The sequence below is a fragment of the Lucilia sericata genome, unplaced genomic scaffold (assembly GCF_015586225.1).
Source record: "Lucilia sericata isolate MDLA Ls3-8-SP2 unplaced genomic scaffold, ASM1558622v1 Contig000196F_arrow, whole genome shotgun sequence".
Taxonomy (NCBI): domain Eukaryota; kingdom Metazoa; phylum Arthropoda; class Insecta; order Diptera; family Calliphoridae; genus Lucilia; species Lucilia sericata.
In genome coordinates, this window is record NW_023994224.1 from 214,387 (window position 1) to 235,590 (window position 21,204).

The window sequence follows — 21,204 nt, forward strand, 5'->3', positions numbered from 1 at the left end:
AAAAAACCGACACTGGTAAAGCAGAAAAAACCGGTTTTAAAACCGGTTGAAAAATCGAGTCGATCACCCTGGTATGAAGATAAAAACAAAACAATACACACAAGAATGAATAAAGCAAAAACTGTTTTGTCTTTTCATACATGAGTAGATGATAACACAACAAAAATTATTTTTTTCATTTATTTGGTACTCTGATAATAGATATTTCTGAAAATGTTATTCCTGTACCGCAATTCTGTAATTTTTTAATTTAACTACCAATATCGTAAAGTAACGACAAATATCGGTTGCATTAACGAATTTTCAATTCTGTAACTTTTTAACGAAATTAGAATATTTTATCGACAAACGTCGAAAAAATATGAGAATGTCAAAAGTTTTGTATTGAAATATTTTTAAAATATAAAATTATTAACGTGAACTTTTTATTTGTCGTTACGTTGCCGATACTTTTCGTTAGGTCGATAGGATCCGAAGAAATACACCTAGGCCACTATCGGGCCTGTTTTCGTTAACTAATGATTTTGTTTAACGAAACAAATCGGTGAAATAAAATTCAGAATACCACATAACGACAATTATTGTTAACTTACGAATTTATACTATTTGTAGTTAAAAAGTTACTGAATTGCGGTACTGATTAATTTTACTTCATAACATAATAAGGAAGTATAATCGCTCATGTCCGAACATATGTAGATAATAGAGGTGTCCAAAAAATATCGATTTTGCTCAGATGGGTCTTTTGTTCATTAGTGTCTAAAACTAACTGGTGTAAAATTTTAGCCAATTCGGACAACGGAACCCGTGCCAGAAATCGATTGAAGTACATAATTTTAATGGGAAACTTATTTGGTTATATCATATTTATATATAAATTGATTTATGCCTTATAAATTTAAATTTATACCATTTACAAAATTATAAAACTCGCGAATAACTCGTTTTGACTCGAATCGCGAGCGAGTTCTATTTTACGCTCTTTAAATTTTCAACTCTTATCGCGAGTTTAAAAATTAAACTCGCGAGTCGAATAGATTTATTCGCCGGAAAATGAATTATTTAAATCGCTCGAATTAAACTCGCTCGCGAGCGAATTGAATTCGATCGCTATATATATATATATATATATATATATATATATATATATATATATATATATATATATATATATATATATATATATATATATATATATATATATATATAGTTAAAGATGAAAACTAGTCTGGTCTATAGTCTATTCTATAGTCTGTATAATAGACTAGACTACAGCCTAGACTATAGACTTAACTATAAACCAGGCTGTAAACTAGGCTATATACTAGACTATGTTCTAGTCTATATTTACTTTTAAAATGTAGGTCGATAACTATGTAGTTATTTATTTGAAATTTGTAACAGACTATGTAACCTATTGTTCAAGTTCGATTTATGGTTTACACTTGTTTTGATAACATATGCAAAAACTACTTTTTGCAACGTTAGAATCTTATTAAGCTCCGCTTTATTTACAATTTTGTTGGAAGATTCTAACGAGTAAACCGTTAACGGTACTTAAATATTGTTTGCCACCAATATACGTTTTGTAAATTGAATACACTTCTTTTTTGATCGTCAACATAAGCACTACGTGCTCTTGGCGTTATTACTTCTATGAGGTAAAATATAAATAAATACAGAGAGATCTACGTCTCATTAAATTTACAAATATTTTGTTTTATTTTCATAAAATCTTGGGAAATTCTGCTGGAGCTGAATACCTATTATTCGCAACGTTTTTGTAACCAAATTAGTAGTAATTTATTAATTTGTTTAAGGTAGGTACAATAATATGTAGTAATAGAACAAAAATAATTAGTTATTCACCCCAAAAGTAATTAGTTTCCACGTAGTTCCAATATTACTGTCTTCATTACTAGGTAATGAAAGTTTTTGCTATTTTTTACCCAATTTTATACTTTTCAATAGATTTTCGGCACAGGTTATCGTAATCCGACTTGACTAAAATTTAACACCAGTAAGTTTTATATACTAATGAACAAAATGAAATCCATCTGAGAATAATCGTAAATATGTATATATAATTATCGTATATTTACGATTTTGAAAAGAGAAAGGGGATCATCGGATCAAATGAATGAATGAACGATGATCTTGAATTTGTACCGAATTATGTTATGAATTCATTAAACGGTTTTGTTTAAGATCTACATTTGCTAATATTTTATGAAAATTAAAAATATACACACATACATGCATACATACATAACATACATAACATACATACATACATACATACATACATACATACATACATACATACATACATACATACATACATACATACATACATACATACATACATACATACATACATACATACATACATTCATACATACATATATTTTTAAAATCATTGAGAAATAAAAGAATATTCTGCTATACATATATTAAAGTTTTAACAAAACTTTAACAATGCTCAGCTGTTTTTTTTTTTGTATTAATCTTTTGACTTTTATGGTTTCGAAACTATGTTTTGCTGCAAAGCAGAAATATTTGTACTTTTAATAATTTCAAGCTAATATTTTAATCAGCTAGATAGGAGAAATGATTTTTTTTCCATAAATAAAAAATGTTAATACATATTAATTGTAATTATTCACCCTTAGTATGTCGAAGTCACGTCGATTTTCTTTCGAATTTTCAAAGCTATTGTCATCAGTTAAAATTTGATAATTATGATTACTATGATGGCAATACAGTATTGTGTTTGAAAATTCGAAATTAAGATCGAAACATGTTTAATAGTTTAAAATAATCTTTAAAAACAAAAAATAAAAAAACATTCGAACCTATGTTCGAAAATATTTTAAGTCTATTAAAACTAGTTCCTACAGTCTAAATGGACTGTCGAATTACAATATTATTTTCGAATATCCGAAATTAAGTTCAAACGATTTTAAGGTATTAAAATAATCTATGGATTAAAACCATTATTTTACTTCGAAAATTCGAATTTTTGTTCAAAATACAAAAAAATAATGTTGGAAAATAATTTAAGCTATTAAAATAATCTCTGGACTTAAAATATATGGAAATAGCGTTAATGGTTCTAATTAATTCAATATGCTAATATATATACATATGTATGTATATAAAGGTCCTAAAATATTGACTATCCGGCGATTTTTACTATTTCATATTTTTATCATCAGAAGAAATATGCTTCAAAACTTAATAATTTCAAAAAAGTAAATTATTTAAAAGTTATCAAAATAATCTACTACGAGATAAATAATAAGGGGGATTATAAATTATATACAAAACTAGGCATTTTGTGCAATCCAAATAAGATAAATACTCACTCCGAACGTGAAATATGTTCGGCTATGCCGAATTCTTTATACCCACCATCAAAACGTTTGTCATAAATAAATATTGTATAGTTAAATTAATTTGTATATATTTATTCAGGAATTAATCTTTTAGTATTTAATAACAGCCTTGGAAGGCTTTTTATTTTACTTGGAAATAAATTAACAAAATATAAATACATGAGATCTATGAACATCAGAGATTCTCGGAAGATGGCTTTAAAGGGATGTCAGGGTTAATTAAGACTATTTCATTGGGATTATAATACAATTATTAATATTAAGGTTATTTTACGGGGGCTAAAAAAAATTGTGGACTAATATTCAAATTTAACGCCAAACAAAGCTGATCAACAAGATCCATTTAGCATCTGCCGTTTGTACCCTATCATGCTTTTAACAGACGGACAGATGGAGGGACATGCATTGTCCTAGACGATGTGTTATAAATGGAATGACAAAATCAAAGACATGGCGATGTTTTTAATGATGGTGAATATAAAACTAGTGAAGTTCTATAATAAAATATTTACCCCACACAGGAATTAAGCATGTGTATGTTCTAATAACAAAAAAAAAAATACCTTAAAAGTCAAACCTTTTTACCTTCTTTCGAGTTCTTTAAAGGTCCATAAACACGAAGTATATTTTTGTATATAAATACTTATGGAATGATTTTATAGATATTATTTTTTATCAAATTGAATGCCGATTGTATTACTTAGAGCAGGTTTTTGGGTAAATAAGCAGATCTGTTAATCTAAAAATTATTTTAAACCAATATTAATTAATGCTTGTTTAAATTGTTCTATTCGCTATCATAAAATAGACAGCTGTGAGTGTAACATAAAGAAACCTATGTTTAATTCTTATAGAAAAAAAAAAAAATGAGTACTTAAAAAGAATCGAAAATAAATTCTAATTTAATCGCTAAACTTTAATCTGAAAACGGGCGGTTACCAAACTTTAAATTATTAAAAAAACATTAAAAAATAATTAAAAAAATAATCCTTATTTTTTCCCACCACTTTATAAGAGATTGAGGGCTTCTAGGGTTATTTTTGAGAACAATTGTAATTGATTAAATTTAAATCTTCTTTAAATTTCTAGAGATTTTAACCCTTTTGTAATAACAAAATCGCTATTTCGATAGATATTTTATGAGGCCAGTAAATTAATAGTCCAATTTATACCACTTCCTATATAAGGAATTAGTGAAATTTTATGTATAATCACACAGACGGATTATAATGGCATATTATATTAAAACGTTTATTGTTCGATTTGACCTACAAAAAGCTCTTCATATAAGAAATAAACGTTCAATACCAATGCGTTTAGAAATATGCAACACAAATATGAAAAGAACTTCTTTCTAATCTAATTAATATTTTGAATCTCGAAAATTAATACCCAATATTCTGTTGCATGCAAAAAACTATTTCTGAATAAAAATTGCATAAAGTATTATTTACAAATTATTCATAATTCTGAATGAGATTTATGTAAATATAAGAAAATTTTTAAAACATGTTTTCAATAAGTGTGACAAAATGCTCTAATTAAAACTTAAGTTTTGTTGTTTGCCTTTCACGTTTTTCTTTTCAAAAAAAAAAAAAAAAAAAAAAATTTACATTAATGTTTAAAATTAAGTCGAAATAAATTTTATTCGCCCCAATCGGTGTTGTTTATCGTATGCCCTTCAACTAACTGCTGTTGTGGTGTCGTTGAATCCTTACTGCTGAAATCACTTTCGTCTATAAATTCCACATGGGTAAAAGGAAAGTGACCCTTTTTGCCTTTATGCTCACCTTCCCATTGACCATTTATATTTGTTTTGGTGACTTTTATTATATCTCCCACTTCTAGTTTTAAAGCGGTTTTGTCATAAGCATTGGGAACTCTAGCCTGCTTAACTCGAGCAAATGCTGGCAATTTTCTCTGTAAAAATATTTAATTATTATTAAATTCCACTTTGTAACACTAAATAAAGAATCTTACGTTCAAATCAGATTTCTTTAAAGTATTGCTTAGTTGATGTATTGATGAAGGTGTTGGTACAATATCGCCGCCACATGAAAGTCTTGGCTGTCTAATGATACTATTGCTACTGCCACAATTACTGCTACTCCCTGAAGACGGCCGTTCCAGCAAAGTTTCATCTACATTCTCGTCATACTAAAAATAAATAAAATATTTCAGTTAAATTGGTTTTATATATTATTTTTTATTATTACATATAGAACAATTATTGACTTTTTTCCCTATTACTAGAAACTCCTTATGAATTGATACATAACCAGGAAAATAGTTTCGATGTTAATTAATGTGCTAATGCTTAAATTTTTGTATTATTATTTTTTTTTTTTTTTTTTGTTTTAAATTTTAAATTATTTAATTTTAAGCATGTATGTTATGGTTTTAGATCATATACCGGCGTATAGAGAGGCAGATAAAAAAATTACCACTACACACACACTATTGGCATTTTTTCAATTAAATTGCACCGAAAAAATATTTGGTTATTTTTAATTTGAAGATTAAATTGCATTACTGTAAAATGCGAATATTTAAAAAAAAAAAAATGTAATCAATGTACATAAGAATGATAATTTCTTCACATAGAAAAAACATTTCAAATTAAAATGTACAAAAAAAGTATGAAACAAGGTGAACTTATTTACTTTCATTGTTATGCATTCTAGAAAATTATTTAGGATGTACGTTGTTTTTGTAAATTATGCTCTTGTTTTTGCAAGTTGTTTTTGTTTTTTCAAGATGTGTTTGCAATTTCTTTAACAAAGTGCCGGTTCACACAGAGAAACTTTTGATTTTTGTATAATACCGAAATCTTCTGTTTCAGAAAATTCGTTTGAAACAACATATACAGATTAGGGATGCCAATCCCGAAATCCCGAATCCAGGGATTTGCTCAAATAAATCCCGGTATTTTTTCGGTATTAGGATATCCTGATACCCGGGATGTTTAAAAATGAATCCCGGGATTTGTTACAAAAAAATTTTTATTTTCTTTTTTCTTTTCATAATTTTCGTTTGAAAATTACGATCTTATTTTATTTTTGACTTTTGCACAACAAAATTCAACACAGCTAATTTTATACATATGTATTTGAACCTTTTTTTTTTTTAAATGGGATGATTCCATACACATAGTACATATAGATTGATTTATTCATTTCGTTTTTAACACATCGAAATGTTGGTCATAGACAAAAAGTATACACATTCTGTGTCTGTAGAAGACTCATTCAATTTAGGCTGCAAATTTGGACCAAAATTGACGCAAGAAAACCTAGTAGGACCTCCTCTGAAAATCACATTGATGCTCATATTAATATCAATACGTTACAATATTTTGATGGTGGGTATTTAATTTTGCCACAGTTAAATACAAATTATATTTTTCAATGTTAGAAGATTTTGCATTCCAAACTTTCTACAAATCAGAGTGATACCCGTAAAAGTAAATTACCTTGTTCTGAATGTACATACATAATATTTTATATAAATACTACGAATATGTTATATTCCAAAACTAATATGTGTTTTGTGTAAAATTCCAAATATTTTTCAAAGAAAAGATTCTAAATTGATGTTCGAATAATTGAATTGGGCTTTGTTATAATTATTTAAAAAACGCATAAAAAGTGCTTTTAGGAAGTATGTAGTTAAACATTTTCAGAAATGATGAAATTTTAAAGTTTTTATTTAAAAATTGGAATTAATTGGATTGTTTTAATTTTAATATATCTTCTGTCTGCTAAATTTCCACAATTTTCTTTCAAACATGAAGATTTAAAGATTTTCATATATAAAATAATTAAATTTATGTAATCCCGAAAAATCCCGGGATTTGTAAAAGCCAGTCCCGTTTGGCATCCCTAATAAAGATAGACAGACGAACATATGTAGTTCTATCAAAATATAATAGAAGTCATTCTTTACATCTTAATCACATCTAAAAATGCGATTACGATTCCTTTAAATAATATAAACGCAGAAAAAAACGAGGAAAAAATTGTAGAAAAGTTACTGGCGAAAAACCAATGATTTTACTGATTCTAAAAATAAGATTATATTTATTTAAAATTTGTCAAATGACACTCTAATGAACAATGACAATCTAATGAAAATTCATTGGTTTTTCACCAAAATTGGAAGTACTTTAAGTATGTTATTTGTGGTGAAAATTCTACATCTTTTTCCTCACTTCTTTTGCTGTGTAAGGATCCAGAGTATATGTACAATATACTTTATAAGTTCGAAAAATTATATTGTATAAATTACTAACAGAATGATAAACTCACGAAGGTGATGAGTATAAGAATCACTTGCAAATTACATCCATTAAAAAAAAAATTATTAAAATTTATTACAACTGTTTTTTTTTTTTTCTTTGTAAAGCCCCCTATACACGAGCACGCAAGTAATATGATCTGTCAAAATTTTGTGTAGAAGAGTACAGATGCGATCGTCTAAACGCAATATGTAATGAAACCATCACACATTGAGAGAAAATACGGGTGCAAAATTTAACAGTCGTATGGCTCTCTTCATTTTTTGAAATTATTCAAAAAACGAGCAAATCGCATTAGCTCAAGGATGTATTTTTATGTATACACATACAAAAAAGTGAAACAGCTGTTTCCATCTTACTTTGTTGTTGTCTTATACCAATCGTGTAAACACAAAGAATATAAATCATACGACTTTTATTCTTTTTTTTTTTTTTGACATACGGATGGAATTTAATATTACTTTTTCATTAGACTACGTACGTAAAGTGTGATCGTGTAAAGGCCCCTTAAGACTAATGCATTGAACACATTGAAGACAGCAGACTACCAACTGCAATCTCTCAAAAATAAAATACACACGTTTATATGAAGACGATTCTTTTGACGACCACTCGACTGCTTTTGTAGCTGCAGTCGAATTAAGCTAATTTCTATTTTTGTCAACCACAAAACAGAAACAGGTTGCTAATATAATAAAAAATTTAAGTGCTTAAGAAATATAATTTTTTTTTTAATTTATTAAGAGAAGTTCTGATAACCATATTGGAATTAATTAATAATAGGTACGTAAATTATTACAACATATATATTTTTACTCAAAATAATAGTTTAAATCTTAAATTAAAAAAAAAGTAAAAACAAAAAACGATAAAGTGACACCACTGAATTATAAATCCATATCAACAAGAAACAGCTGTTTATTTATATTACTTTGTAGCTGTAGTCTTTAAAATAATTCGGTAGCTACCACACGACTACAACTACAGCACAGCAGCATTTGTTTTCGTGTAGTCGTGTAGCCTGCTGTCTTCAATGTGTTCAATGCATAAACGTTGTGAATGTATTAACCCGTTTAGATCTCAACCATCTTAAAATCAATGGATTTAAATTATTTGTTGCAAAATTAATCTTATTGTGGGTTAATTTAAAATAAAATTTAAAAACAAAAATTTTTTAAAAAAACTCATATTTTAATAACCAAAACCTTTTATAGGGGCTAGGATCAGTTATAGATCAGTCCTCATTAAATTCGGAATGAAGAATTATGTTCCTAAGTATAAACTTTTTTATGTCGATTTTCATCGCAGTACTAGTAATTTTCTGAATTTTTTTCATAAACTATTCTAAAGGATCTTATTATGAGGGGTATGGTGAATTATTGACCTATCCTCATAACTTTTTGTAGACCGATTTTGGTTCATATAAAACTTCTTTACATTGAATACCATCGCTGTACTCGAATTTGTATGCCAGTAATTAGCGTTAATGTAATTTTCTAAAGGGGGCTTATATGGGGGGTAGGGTCAATTACCGACACATTCCGCATGAAATTCGGTAGCGAATTTCATAACCGTATTTCATAACTCATATTTTTTAAGCCAGTAATGATGGTTTAAGTAATTTTCTGAAGGGGACCTTCTCATAAAACTTATGTGTGTCAAATTTCGTCACTATAAATATTCATATTTTTAAGCTATTAATGAGCGTTATTGTCATTTTCAGACGGGGACCTTATATGGAGGTAGGGTCATTTATGGGCCGATCCAAAAAAAAAGGTACAAAGGTTTTGGCTCGTAAGAAACTTACGCGTGTCGCATTTCATTGCTTTACTCGTATTTTTAAAACAGTAATGAGCGTTAAAGCCATTTCCTGAAGGGAACCTAAAAGGGGGGAGGGTGAATTATGGACCTATCCACATAAAAGTTGGTAAAGAGATTTTGGCTCGCGAGGAACTTAATTGTGTAAAATTTTATTGCTATATTCGTATTTTTTAGCCAGTAATAAACGTTAAAGTAATTTTCTGAAGGGGACCTTGTGTAGGCGGTAGGGTCAATTATGGACCGATCCTCACTATATTTGGAAGAGAGATTTTGGCTCGCATGAAAATTATTTGTGTCGAATTTCGTCACTATATTCATATTTATTGAGCCAGTAATGAGCGTTAAAGATATTTTCAGAAGGGACAGGGTCATTTATGGGCCGATCCTAAAAAAATTGGTAAGTATACTCGCATTTTTAGGCCAGTAATGAGTGTTAAAGTCATTTTCTGAAGGGGACCTTATATGGGGGGTAGGGTAATTTATGGGCCGATCTTAAAACAAATTGGTAGAGAGGTTGTGGTTTGTAAGAAACATACTTAAACCGAATTTCATCGCTTTACTCGAATTTTTAAGCCAGTAATGGGTATTAAAATCATTTTCTGAAGGGGACCTTATATGGGGGCTAGGGACCGATCCTCAAAAAATTTGGTAGAAAGATTTTGGCTCATATGAAACTTATTTATGTCGAATTCCATTGCTATACTAGTACTTCTAAGGCAGTTATGCCCGTTAAAGCTGTTTTTAAGGTCCACTTGTATGGGGGCTATCTGAAAAAGTAGACCATTTGTCCATTTTTATACCAAACAAACCTTAGCAGTAGAGAATACTTAAACAAAATTTCAACTGTCTAGCTCCTACCGTGACAGACGGACAGACATGGCTAGATCGTCTTAGAAATTAATAAGGACCCAGAATATATATTATAATAATTTATGCAATTCAAGAAAAAAATAAGCGAAAACTATGAAGTGATATAACCAAAGCGAATGCAAATAATAATAATAACAGATATGCATTTTAAAATTCAAGAAAATGAAATAATTGATAAAACAAAATAAAATAATAAAAATATTTGAAACAGAAAGATTTAATAAAGCAATATATAACGCAAAAATTAAACTAGAACATGAAACATATGCAAAAATTATGTCAGTACAAACAATTAATGTTGGTTGGGAAAGATGTAGGATATTTGATGTAGGATTTTGATAAATTGCAAGAATATAACCACAAATCATCGGAGTGTAAAAATTAAGAAATATGTTATAAATGTCATGGAAATCATAAGAGCAAAGAATGTAACAAAGAAATAATAAAGAAATGTATTAACTTCAAAAAAGAAAACAAAAGACTTACAGCCTGTTTTTCTAAAATGAAAATGTGTTTTTGTTCTTAAAAATAACGAACGAAATTGGCTTTACGTTTTTATAACGAAAAAATAAATTTTCATGTGAGTGGCAACGAAAGAGCTTTATTTTTCCATATATTTTTAGACGATAGGCAAAGGCCTTTCGTTTGCCCAAAAAACAATGAAAATTATACCAAAATACGAAATAATATGTGGTCACTTGAACCTGAATGCATTAATTTTCATGTTGTCTTAAAAAAAACATTTTTTTGTAAAATTATTTTGGGCAACAATGTTCTGTTACAGTAGAAAAAGCTGAATTCATTTTAGAAATTTATTTTAAATGAAAACTTTCAAATGTTTTATAAAAACCTAATTTTAAACTTGATCGTAATAAAATGAAATGTTCGTGTGAGAACTTAATTGTTTTAGAAAAACAGGCTGTTAATCTAGATGGTAACCATGTTACAAACAAGAGAGAATGTCCTGTATTTAAAAATAAATTAGAAATAAAAATAAGAAGAATAACAACCAAAGTCAATATGTGGAATGTATACAAATATCCAAGTTCTAATAAATAATTTCAATCAATTAAAAATTATAACTGAAAAACAACACCCGACATGTAACAGATGATATAACTGAATCTGAAATTGACCTACAAGAATATAAATAAAATATATCAACATACATATAACTATGAAAAAATAATTTCGGGCCGCACAGTGGTATAGGAAAAAAAAAGAGGGAAATAATTCGGTAACTTCTAAACGGTTAATCCGATTTTAATGAAATTTGGTATGCACAAAAAGGAGGTGTTGTCGAGTTTAGGTTTTGAATTTGGACCTTATAGGCCAACCAGGGGCCCGGCGGGGGGTCCTCAAATTAGGACACCTCGGCTATGTTAAATTTTTAAAACGATCTTATTTCTTCATTTGAGTTCCGATTTAAAAAAAATTTCGTATATAGAATCTTCTCATCGAGCACTATAAAAAATGTCGTCGTAGCAGTAAATTATCTCATATATGTAACAAATTTAAGAGTTAACCTTATGGATGAAAATAATAGTGCTAGGCAAATTTTCTAAAAGATGTTGAGTTTTCCCTAATTAATTTGTCACTTAAAAAACATGTTATATATCAATGGAAAGGTAATTTTGTCTATTTTTCAAAACTGTATATAATTTTTGAAAATTAAAAAATTCGCGGAATACTTTTTTTAAAAAAAATTAAAAAATGTTTTTTATTCAGTTTTTGCGAAGATACAAATTTTTCTAATTGCAATAAAAATTTTATTTATGAATATTTTTTGATGAAATTTTACAGTTAGGTAGATTTTTTTACTCAAAATCCAAAATTAAATAAAAATTTCGAATTTTCTTATTAGAAATCCCGGAATTCCCAAAAAAGTTTTGAAAAATCCCAAAAATGGGATTTTTTGGTTTTTTGCCTATTATATCCATACCAGGGGCGGGGTTATCGAAACCCGTTACAAAATGATTAAGAACATATTGGGTCATATAAAACAGGTCACTATAATTTGATATCGACTATGCGATTTGAGAATTTTTGCTCAAAATTTAATTTTCCATAAAAAATAGGGTTTTTTTGGATGGACCTGGTCCCCTCGGTATCAAAAATTTTTAGGTTTTGTTTCATTTATCGTACTTTATGTAAAGTCAGCTTTCCAAAAAGTATAAATTCTATATACATCTTCTTAGAAACTTTTTAGATAACTTAAAAAGAAAAAGATACTTTTTTCCCAAAAAAATGACAAAAAATCGCCTTTTTTTAATTTTTTAAATTAAAATGCCTATAACTTTGGACTCAGTCATGATTTTTACATAATTCTTTCACTGCTTGATATATAAACTTGTTGTTAAGCGAATAAAAAAAAATGGCGAAAATCGGGATTATTTGGACCTGCTATTATCAAAAAAAACTAAAGTAAGGACGGTAAAAATTTTAAAATTTTAATTTTCAAATGCGAATATCTCCTAAACTATAAGAGATAATTTACTGCTATGACAACATTTTTTATAGTGCTCGATGAGGAGATTCTATATACGAAATTTTTTTTAAATCGGAACTCAAATGAAGAAATAGGATCGTTTTAAAAATTTAACATAGCCGAGGTGTCCTAATTTGATGACCCCCCGCCGGGCCCCTGGTTGGCCTATAAGGTCCAAATTCAAAACCTAAACTCGACAACACCTCCTCTTTGTGCACACCAAATTTCATTAAAATCGGATTAACCGTTTAGAAGTTACCGAATTATTTCCCTCTTTTTTTTTCCTATACCACTGTGGGCCGTTTAAGTAATTTTCGGAAGTGGTTATATGATTTCTATTTACGTTATATTTATACATACAAAGTTTTGTGTTGATATCGATATATTTGGGGAAGTTATTAGCGATTAATTTATTTCCGGGAATATGTATCTTTGTATGGGGGCTATGGGAAATTATGGATAGATTGTTATAATTTTGAACATAATTGATCCCTGGGTAAAAAACGTGTGACAAAATTCGTCAAATTATCTTCGGTTGTTTCTAAGAAAACTACTAAAGAATTATAAATAATTCGTTATTTTTTCGAGGTAGTCTTAAATTTTTACTCATAACTTTTTACGCTGTGGACCGATTTGACTGATTTTCAATATCAAACTGCTTAGGACAATAGTGAATATTTTCATTAAATTTGGCTGATTTCTTTTGCTTAGTTTTAACCTGAGCGAGTTTGAGGTAGATAGACGGACATAGCTAAATCGACTCAGAATTTCATAACGATTCAGAATATACATATATACTTTGTTGGGTCTCAGGTGAATATTTCTTGGTGTTACACACGGAATGACAAACTTATATATATACACTCTATCATAAAAAATTATTTTGCTACTTCGGACACAGCAGAACCTGATGATATAGATGTCGTTTCATCAAAGTATCAGACGATACTGTTTATCAAATATAAAAGAACAATTGCACATGTATGCCCAAACTTAAAAGCATTTTAGAAAATGCTTTCGGTGAGGGAAGTTTTTTGACCGAATTGACTTAAAAACAAGTTAGAGTGCTATATTCGGCTATGCCGAATCTTAAATACCCTCCACCAGCAAGTTACTTTTTACTAAAAACCATTTAATTACATAATTTTTAGATAATTTGACAAAATGTTTGTTTCTGTATTGAGGATACTAACATTTATGCATATGTCGAACTAATTTTGATTAGGTCAATTTTAAAAGAATGATTTATCTATACACAGAACATAATCATGTCGAATTTTATCCGGATATAATCATTTAATAACGAATTAAGTGATATTAAGTGATTTTCAGAAGTTAACCTTTTATGGGAGTTAAGAAAACTTATGGACCGATCTGGAAAAATTTCCGTAGAATGATTTATATATATAAAGTACACATTTATGTAGAATTTTATCCTGATAACTTTGATTATCAATGTGCATTTAAGTAATTTTCGGAAATGGTCCTTATATGGGAGTTGTGACCAATTAAGGACCGATAAGGAAAAAATTTCGTATAATGATTTATATAAAAAAAATCAAGTTGAATTTTACTACAATAGATTAATGAAATATGTGCGTTTAGGTGATTTTCAGAAGTGGACTTTATATAGGAGGTATGACCAATTACGGGCCTATCCTGTAATATATGTGTACACGAAACATATTTGTGTCGAATTTTATCAACATGTCTTTATTATACCCACCATCAAAAAAGATGGGGGGTATATTGATTTTGTCATTCCGTTTGTAACACATCGAAATATTGGTCATAGACCCACAAAATTATATATATTCTTGGTCCTCATTAAATTCTAAGACGATCTAGCCATGTCTGTCCGTCCGTCTGTTGAAAGCACGATAGAGTCCGAATGGAAAGAGTTAGAGGGTTGAAATTTCACATAAATATTTCTTATAGGTAAGGTTTGTTTGGTATTGAAAATGGGCAATATCAGTCCACGTTTTCGGATAGCCCCCATACAAGTGGCCCCTCAAATGCAGCTTTAACAGCCATAACTTGTTTAAAAATACGACATAAGTAAGTTTCTTATGATCCAAAATCACTATGCAAAATTTTATGAGGATCGGTCCATGATTGACCCTACCCCCCCATATAAGGTCCCCTTCAGAAAATGACTGCAACGCTCATTAATGGTTTAAAAATACGAGTGTAGCGATGAAATTCGACACAAATAAATTTAATACGAACCAAATTCTGTCTACCAAATTTTACCCTATATAAGGTCCCCTTCAGAAAATTACTTTAACGCTTATAACTGGCCTAAATATACGAGTATATAGATGAAATTCGACATAAGTAAGTTTCATTCGAGTCAAACGAAGTTTGATGGCGGGTATATAAGATTCGGCATAGCCGAATATAACACTCTAACTTGTTTGATAATGAAATATGTGCGTTTAAGTGATTTTTGGATGTGGACCTTATGTAGGAGCTATTTAAAAATATGGACCGATCCGGAAAGAATTTGGTAGAAATATTTATATGCTCACAAAACATATTCAAGTCGTACTTTATCCCGATAGCTTAATTATTCAAAGAAATATATGCGTCTAAATGATTTTCGTAAGTGGACCATATATGAGAGCTATGACCAATAATGGACCGATCCGGGAAAAAAGTGGTAGAATGATTTATATGTACACAAACCATATTCAAGTCGAAATTTTATCCATATAGCTTTAGAATTCAATGAAATATATGCGTTTAAGTGATTTTCGGATGTGGACCTTATATGGGAGCTATGACCAATTATGGTCATAGCTGAAGATATCAACATTCTGACGGAAGTTATTGACAAAAAACTCATTTTCCGGGAATATGGACTTTTGTATGTGAGATATATGAAATTATAGGCCGATTCTGGGAATTTTCAGCAGGAATCAAGCTCTTGTGTAGAAACGAATGTATGATGATTTTCATGGAATTATATTGCATAGTTTTTGAGAAAATTACATCAGAATGTGTAAAAAATGCTTATTTTTTTCGGAATTGTTTTAAATTTTTATTCATAACTTTTCCCGATGTGAACCGATTTTGCTCATTTTCAATACCGGGTATGTCATACAATTTATATGGCTATTTCATCTTTTTATACATTTCTAGTGTATAATTCAGATAATTATTAAAACTAATTTAATAAAACGTCTGTATATATAAATTAAATAGTTTTTGATCATAAACCATTAAATTTTAGAAAAATTTTTTTTAAGTTCTCTTATTGCTTTCCTATTAACAAAAATATCATATGAAAAAAACCTAAAGAAAAACGCCTTCATAACGTATAATGTACATTATACAGAATTTGACATTGCAAAATTTTGACTTCAAGAAGCTATTACTCAGTGACCGGGAAAGATTATTGAAAACTTATTATATATTATTTGTTAAGATGTATATAATTGATTAGCATTAAAGAAATTGTTTTTGCTTTCGTACGTAGGGAACTTTTTTGTAAAAAGAGATTGCTAAGTCATGGTCAAAAATTAAAATTTTAAAATTTAAACTTAAATAATTTTGTTTATATGAGAATAAAATTATTATAATCAGCATAATTTTACGTTAATAAGCCATATACAATAAAAAATAATTATTTCATCAAAATCGTCCAAATTTGTTAATGTTACAGGGTCCACAAATATTTCACATTCAAATTTATGAATAAAGACACATGACTCTGTATTTGAAACTAAATTTGTTGTTTAGGTAAATTTTTTTTTAATAAGATACAACAATATATATAATTCTAATAATAAAACATAAAATTTATAATAAAACATAATTTTTGTCCGATAACTGACATATAATTTTTATATATACCGGGGTATGTTGGGTATTGATACACGAGGTAAAAATGGAAAATCGGTCATAAATCGGTTTAAAATATATACACTATCGGACAAAATAAAGTGCAAAAGTACTTATGCTATATTCTTTCAGTGAAAAATCGGTTAAATGATTATTGAATATGAAAATTTTTTTCAAAATAATTTAGTTTATATACAATGCTACAAAAATAACAATAAAACTGAATTATTGTACTTAAAATTTTTCTATATAGCATCTAAAATTAAAGTAAATTCACTTTTTTGTCGGACAAAATAAAGTGTAAATTTTATATATCATTATTTAAATTTCTTGTATATCAAAATTTTTTATTTATTTTGGTTCTGATTTTAATATTTGGATCTACTTAAGCTATTTTGGTAATTTTGTTCTCAATTATTATTTTCAATCGCTTTCCCTTCCCCTTGCCTTCCCCATATGATAATTTTCAAAAGAAATCCGTTTTTGATCACTATTTCATCGGAATTTTTTGATCAATTGTGGTCCAAAATTAATCTATTGGATTTAGGGCGGTGTTCTGAGCAACTTATTTCAATTTTTCAGTGATTTTTCCTACAGTAATGTTATTTTTTTAACTTTATCAAGTGCTTAAGCTTATTATATTGCCGAAATATAAAGTTACCCAAGTCCATTTCAAAGGCACTGATCTTTAGATTTGACTGTAATACGCTCACATAGTGTTCATTGGAGCTTTTTGAATAAATTTCACATTTAAAATGCCGACAATGAGTGTGAGTTAAGCCCTTCAATATTCAAAATTTTAAAAACAATACCTCAGGTTTTAAACATTATGGTGGAGGGATTGGTACATTATTCAACTTTAGGTGCGGGAATCTTAGTAAAAATGGAGTAAGCTATAACAAATGAGCAATTCACGAGCGTATTTAATAAAAATGTTTAAATAAATGCCGTAAAAATGGGGTTGGGAGAATTAATGCCTCAACAGATTCATGATTTCAAACACACGACAAGGGTTAAAAACATTATTGTAAAAAAAAAAAAACACTGAAGAATTGGAATGACCTACTCAGAGCATCGCCCTAAATCCAATAGATTAATTTTTGACCACAATTGATAAAAAAAAAATACGCTGAAATAGCGAACAATAACGGATTTCTTTTGAAAATAATAGTATGGGGGAAAGCAAGGGGAAGGGAAGGCAATTGCGAATAATAATGGTAAAAAAATTACAAAAATGGCTTGAGTAGAACCGGATATTCAAATCAGAACCAAAATAGACAAAATATTTTGATATACATAAAATTAAAATAATGATATATAAAATTTACACTTTATTTTGTCCGACAAAAAAGTGAATTTACTTTAATTTTAAATATTATACAGAAAAATTTTAGGTGGAATAAATTTGTTTTATTGTTATTTTTGTAGCATTGTATATAAACTAAATGAATTTAAAAAAAATTCCATATTCAATAATCATTTAACAGATTTTTCGATGAAATAATGTAGCATGAGCACTTTTGCACTTTATTTTGTCCGATAGTGTATATCAAACTAATTTTCGAAAAATGTATAGAAAGCATTACTCTGAAAGCATAGTCCAAGTCGATACGATATATAGATCTCGAGATATATCACTTCAAAAATAAAATCATACCCGTATGTGGGTATTGACATAACGGTTAAACGCGCATAACTCATTAGTAAATTAAGATATCCATATAAAACTTGGAATAAGTACTGCTCATATGCACAGAAATATTACAGTGAAAGTTTTTTCCGATCGGTCCATCATTGGTCATAGTTCCCATACAAGGGAAATCACGAATATCACTTAAACGCACATAACTCATTACTAAATTAAAATATCCATATACAATTTGGTACAAGTATTGCTCTCACATACAGAAATATTACTGTGAAATTTTTTACCGATCGGTCCATAATTGGTCATAGCTCCCATACAAGGACCATTCCCGAAAATCACTCAACTCATTACTAAATTAAGATATCCATATAAAATTTGGTACAAGTATTGCTCATATGCACAGAAATATTACTGTAAAATGTTTTTCCGATCGGTCCATAATTGGTCATAGCTCCCATACAAGGTCACCTCCCGAAAAGCACTTAAACGCACATAACTCATTTGGTACAAGTATTGCTCATATGCACAGAAATATTACTGTGAAATTTTTTTTCGATTGGTCCATAATTGGTCATAGCTCCCATACAAGGTCCCCTCCCGAAAATCACTTAAAAGTACATAACTCATTACTAAATTAAGATATCCATATAAAATTTGGTACATTACTCATTACCAAATAAAGCTATTGATACAAAATTTGGCACAAATATTAGTTTGGTATACAAAAATTCTATTTCAAGATTTTTTCACGATCGGTCCATAACATGGGTGCGGTCGGTCCTATGCAAAGTTCCCTTCAGAAAATCACTTGAACACACATTACTGATTACTAAATTATGATATAGATACAAAATTTGACTGAAATATAGCTTTTATGTACAGAAATATAGCTTAAAGAATTTTTTTGATCGGTCGATAATTGGTCATATCTCCCATACTAGGTCCTGCCCCTAAAAGCACTTTAACCGTATTTAACTAGTTGCATTATCAATTTGTGTAGAACAAAATAATATATATGTATTTTCACACATACATGTACATTCATACATGTACATTATTAAATATCGTTAGAGCATATTTTAGGGCGCTATCTTGGAATTGTAACAGATTTAAACTGTTTAATTCTTGGGGTTTTTCTATTTAAGACATCAGAAAACTTATTTCTACAAATATTTGATCAATTAAAAAAGTATTAATATAAAATTAGCTGATGGAGGGTATTTAAGATTCGGCTCAGCCGAATATTGCACTCTAACTTGTTTAAATAATTAAATAAATACCACAAAATTTTTTTTCTACCCAATACATTTTACAGGTTTATACGAAAATAATACTCGTCTCACAAACATAGAAAGAATGTGTCATCTTATACGTAAGAATAGTGGTGCAAAGGAAATATATACATATATATTATATATACATATATATATAAAAGGTTTATAAAACAAAATTTTCATACCAAATCTAATTTATAAACCGTTCATAAAATAAAAATTTTGTTTGTGAATAAGGGGGTTAGTAGCTAAATATCCTATTCCGCATTTACGATTTTATATGGCATGGAATTAGGGTTGGCAGATTCTGATTCGCAAAAAGCTGGACATTGGGTTTTAAAAAGCTGGACAAAACAAAAAAAGCTGGACATAAAAAAATACTGAGAAAATGTTAATTTTGGTTTTGTGCAGGGGTTCTCATATACCAATTCCGTTTTGTTATAGTCCATAGACTGCGAATATATTTTAAGTTTTCCCCGATCACTTCGTTAACTTCGTTTTACGAGCAAAAGATGTGAAAAAGCGCCATTTTTGAAGTTTTAAATTTTAAAAATCATAAGTTCGTAAGCTGTACGTAAAGAAATTGACTATCGCTCGCAATAATATTTATTACGACATCAGCTATTCAAGTGTTGAGATATGTTGTCTGTGATGATAGAAGAGGAAAATCATTAGTTGTGTAACAAATGTACAAACAGTGTTGGCTAACATAATTTGACAAAGATAACATGAACATTATTGCCCAAGTTATTGCAGTGCACTAAAAAAAATTCTATTTAGTTGGACAAATTAAATTTTAGCTTGAAACTGGACAAGCATAAAAAAAACTGGACAATCCAGCCAAGTCCAGCCAGGCTGGCAACCCTACATGGAATAGCCTTAGCCTTAGACTGCTTATGAAAATCCACGCATGTTGGTTAACAAGTTAGTTGTTAACCAACATGCGTGGATTTTCATAAGCATCTCTTTTTAACCTTTCTATTATTGAAAAGGAAACTTCTGAAGGTCTCAAGACCATACAAAGAGGTATAAACAGTTGTCTTTCTTCATTGGGAAATTGGGATCCGATAAGTGTTTTCCTTTGTGTTCAACGACTTCCCGATAACTCTGTTACCTTATGTAAAAAGAAGAGCAGTACTATGTTACATAGACTTGTGCCTTAGGGTGGGTAGAAAATAGGCTTTTCTCTCGGATCAACTTATTATTTGTATTTTATGTTGTATTTTAACGTCAAATGGAAGACTGTAAAATATTATTCTATTATTTTAAGAGCCCGCGCATCGCCTCCAAAGTTTGTAAATGCGTTTATATGGGAGAAAATGGACCCCGGTTTTTAGAAGATTAATGATTTTTAATTTCAGAAATTTGATCAGGAATAGGAAATAATAATCGCAATTTACTTGATCAAAATTAGGCAACAATTTGTAATAATATCATTTTTACTAATTATTGGCAAAAATTTCCTTTTTCGCGAAATCCATCAACTTCACATTGCAGGTAAGGAAAAACTATGAGAGGTATTGACCTCATTCCTTTTGTTTTTAATATCCTATATAATATCC

At 28.9% G+C, this 21,204-nt stretch overlaps 1 protein-coding gene across 2 annotated transcripts in view; it reads right to left on the reverse strand.

Annotated features, from left to right (window-relative positions):
• Positions 1–4,844: 4,844 nt before the first annotated feature.
• LOC119601879 (adapter molecule Crk) overlaps positions 4,845–21,204 on the reverse strand; it is an 83,138-nt gene continuing 66,778 nt past the window's right edge. For both annotated transcript variants that reach the window (XM_037953115.1, XM_037953116.1), the window contains exons 6-7: positions 5,379–5,555; positions 4,845–5,318 (exon numbers count right to left, since the gene is read on the reverse strand). In XM_037953115.1, the coding sequence (XP_037809043.1) occupies positions 5,043–5,318; positions 5,379–5,555 (453 nt within the window). In that variant the 3' untranslated portion in view covers positions 4,845–5,042. The remainder of the gene's footprint in view (positions 5,319–5,378; positions 5,556–21,204) is intronic.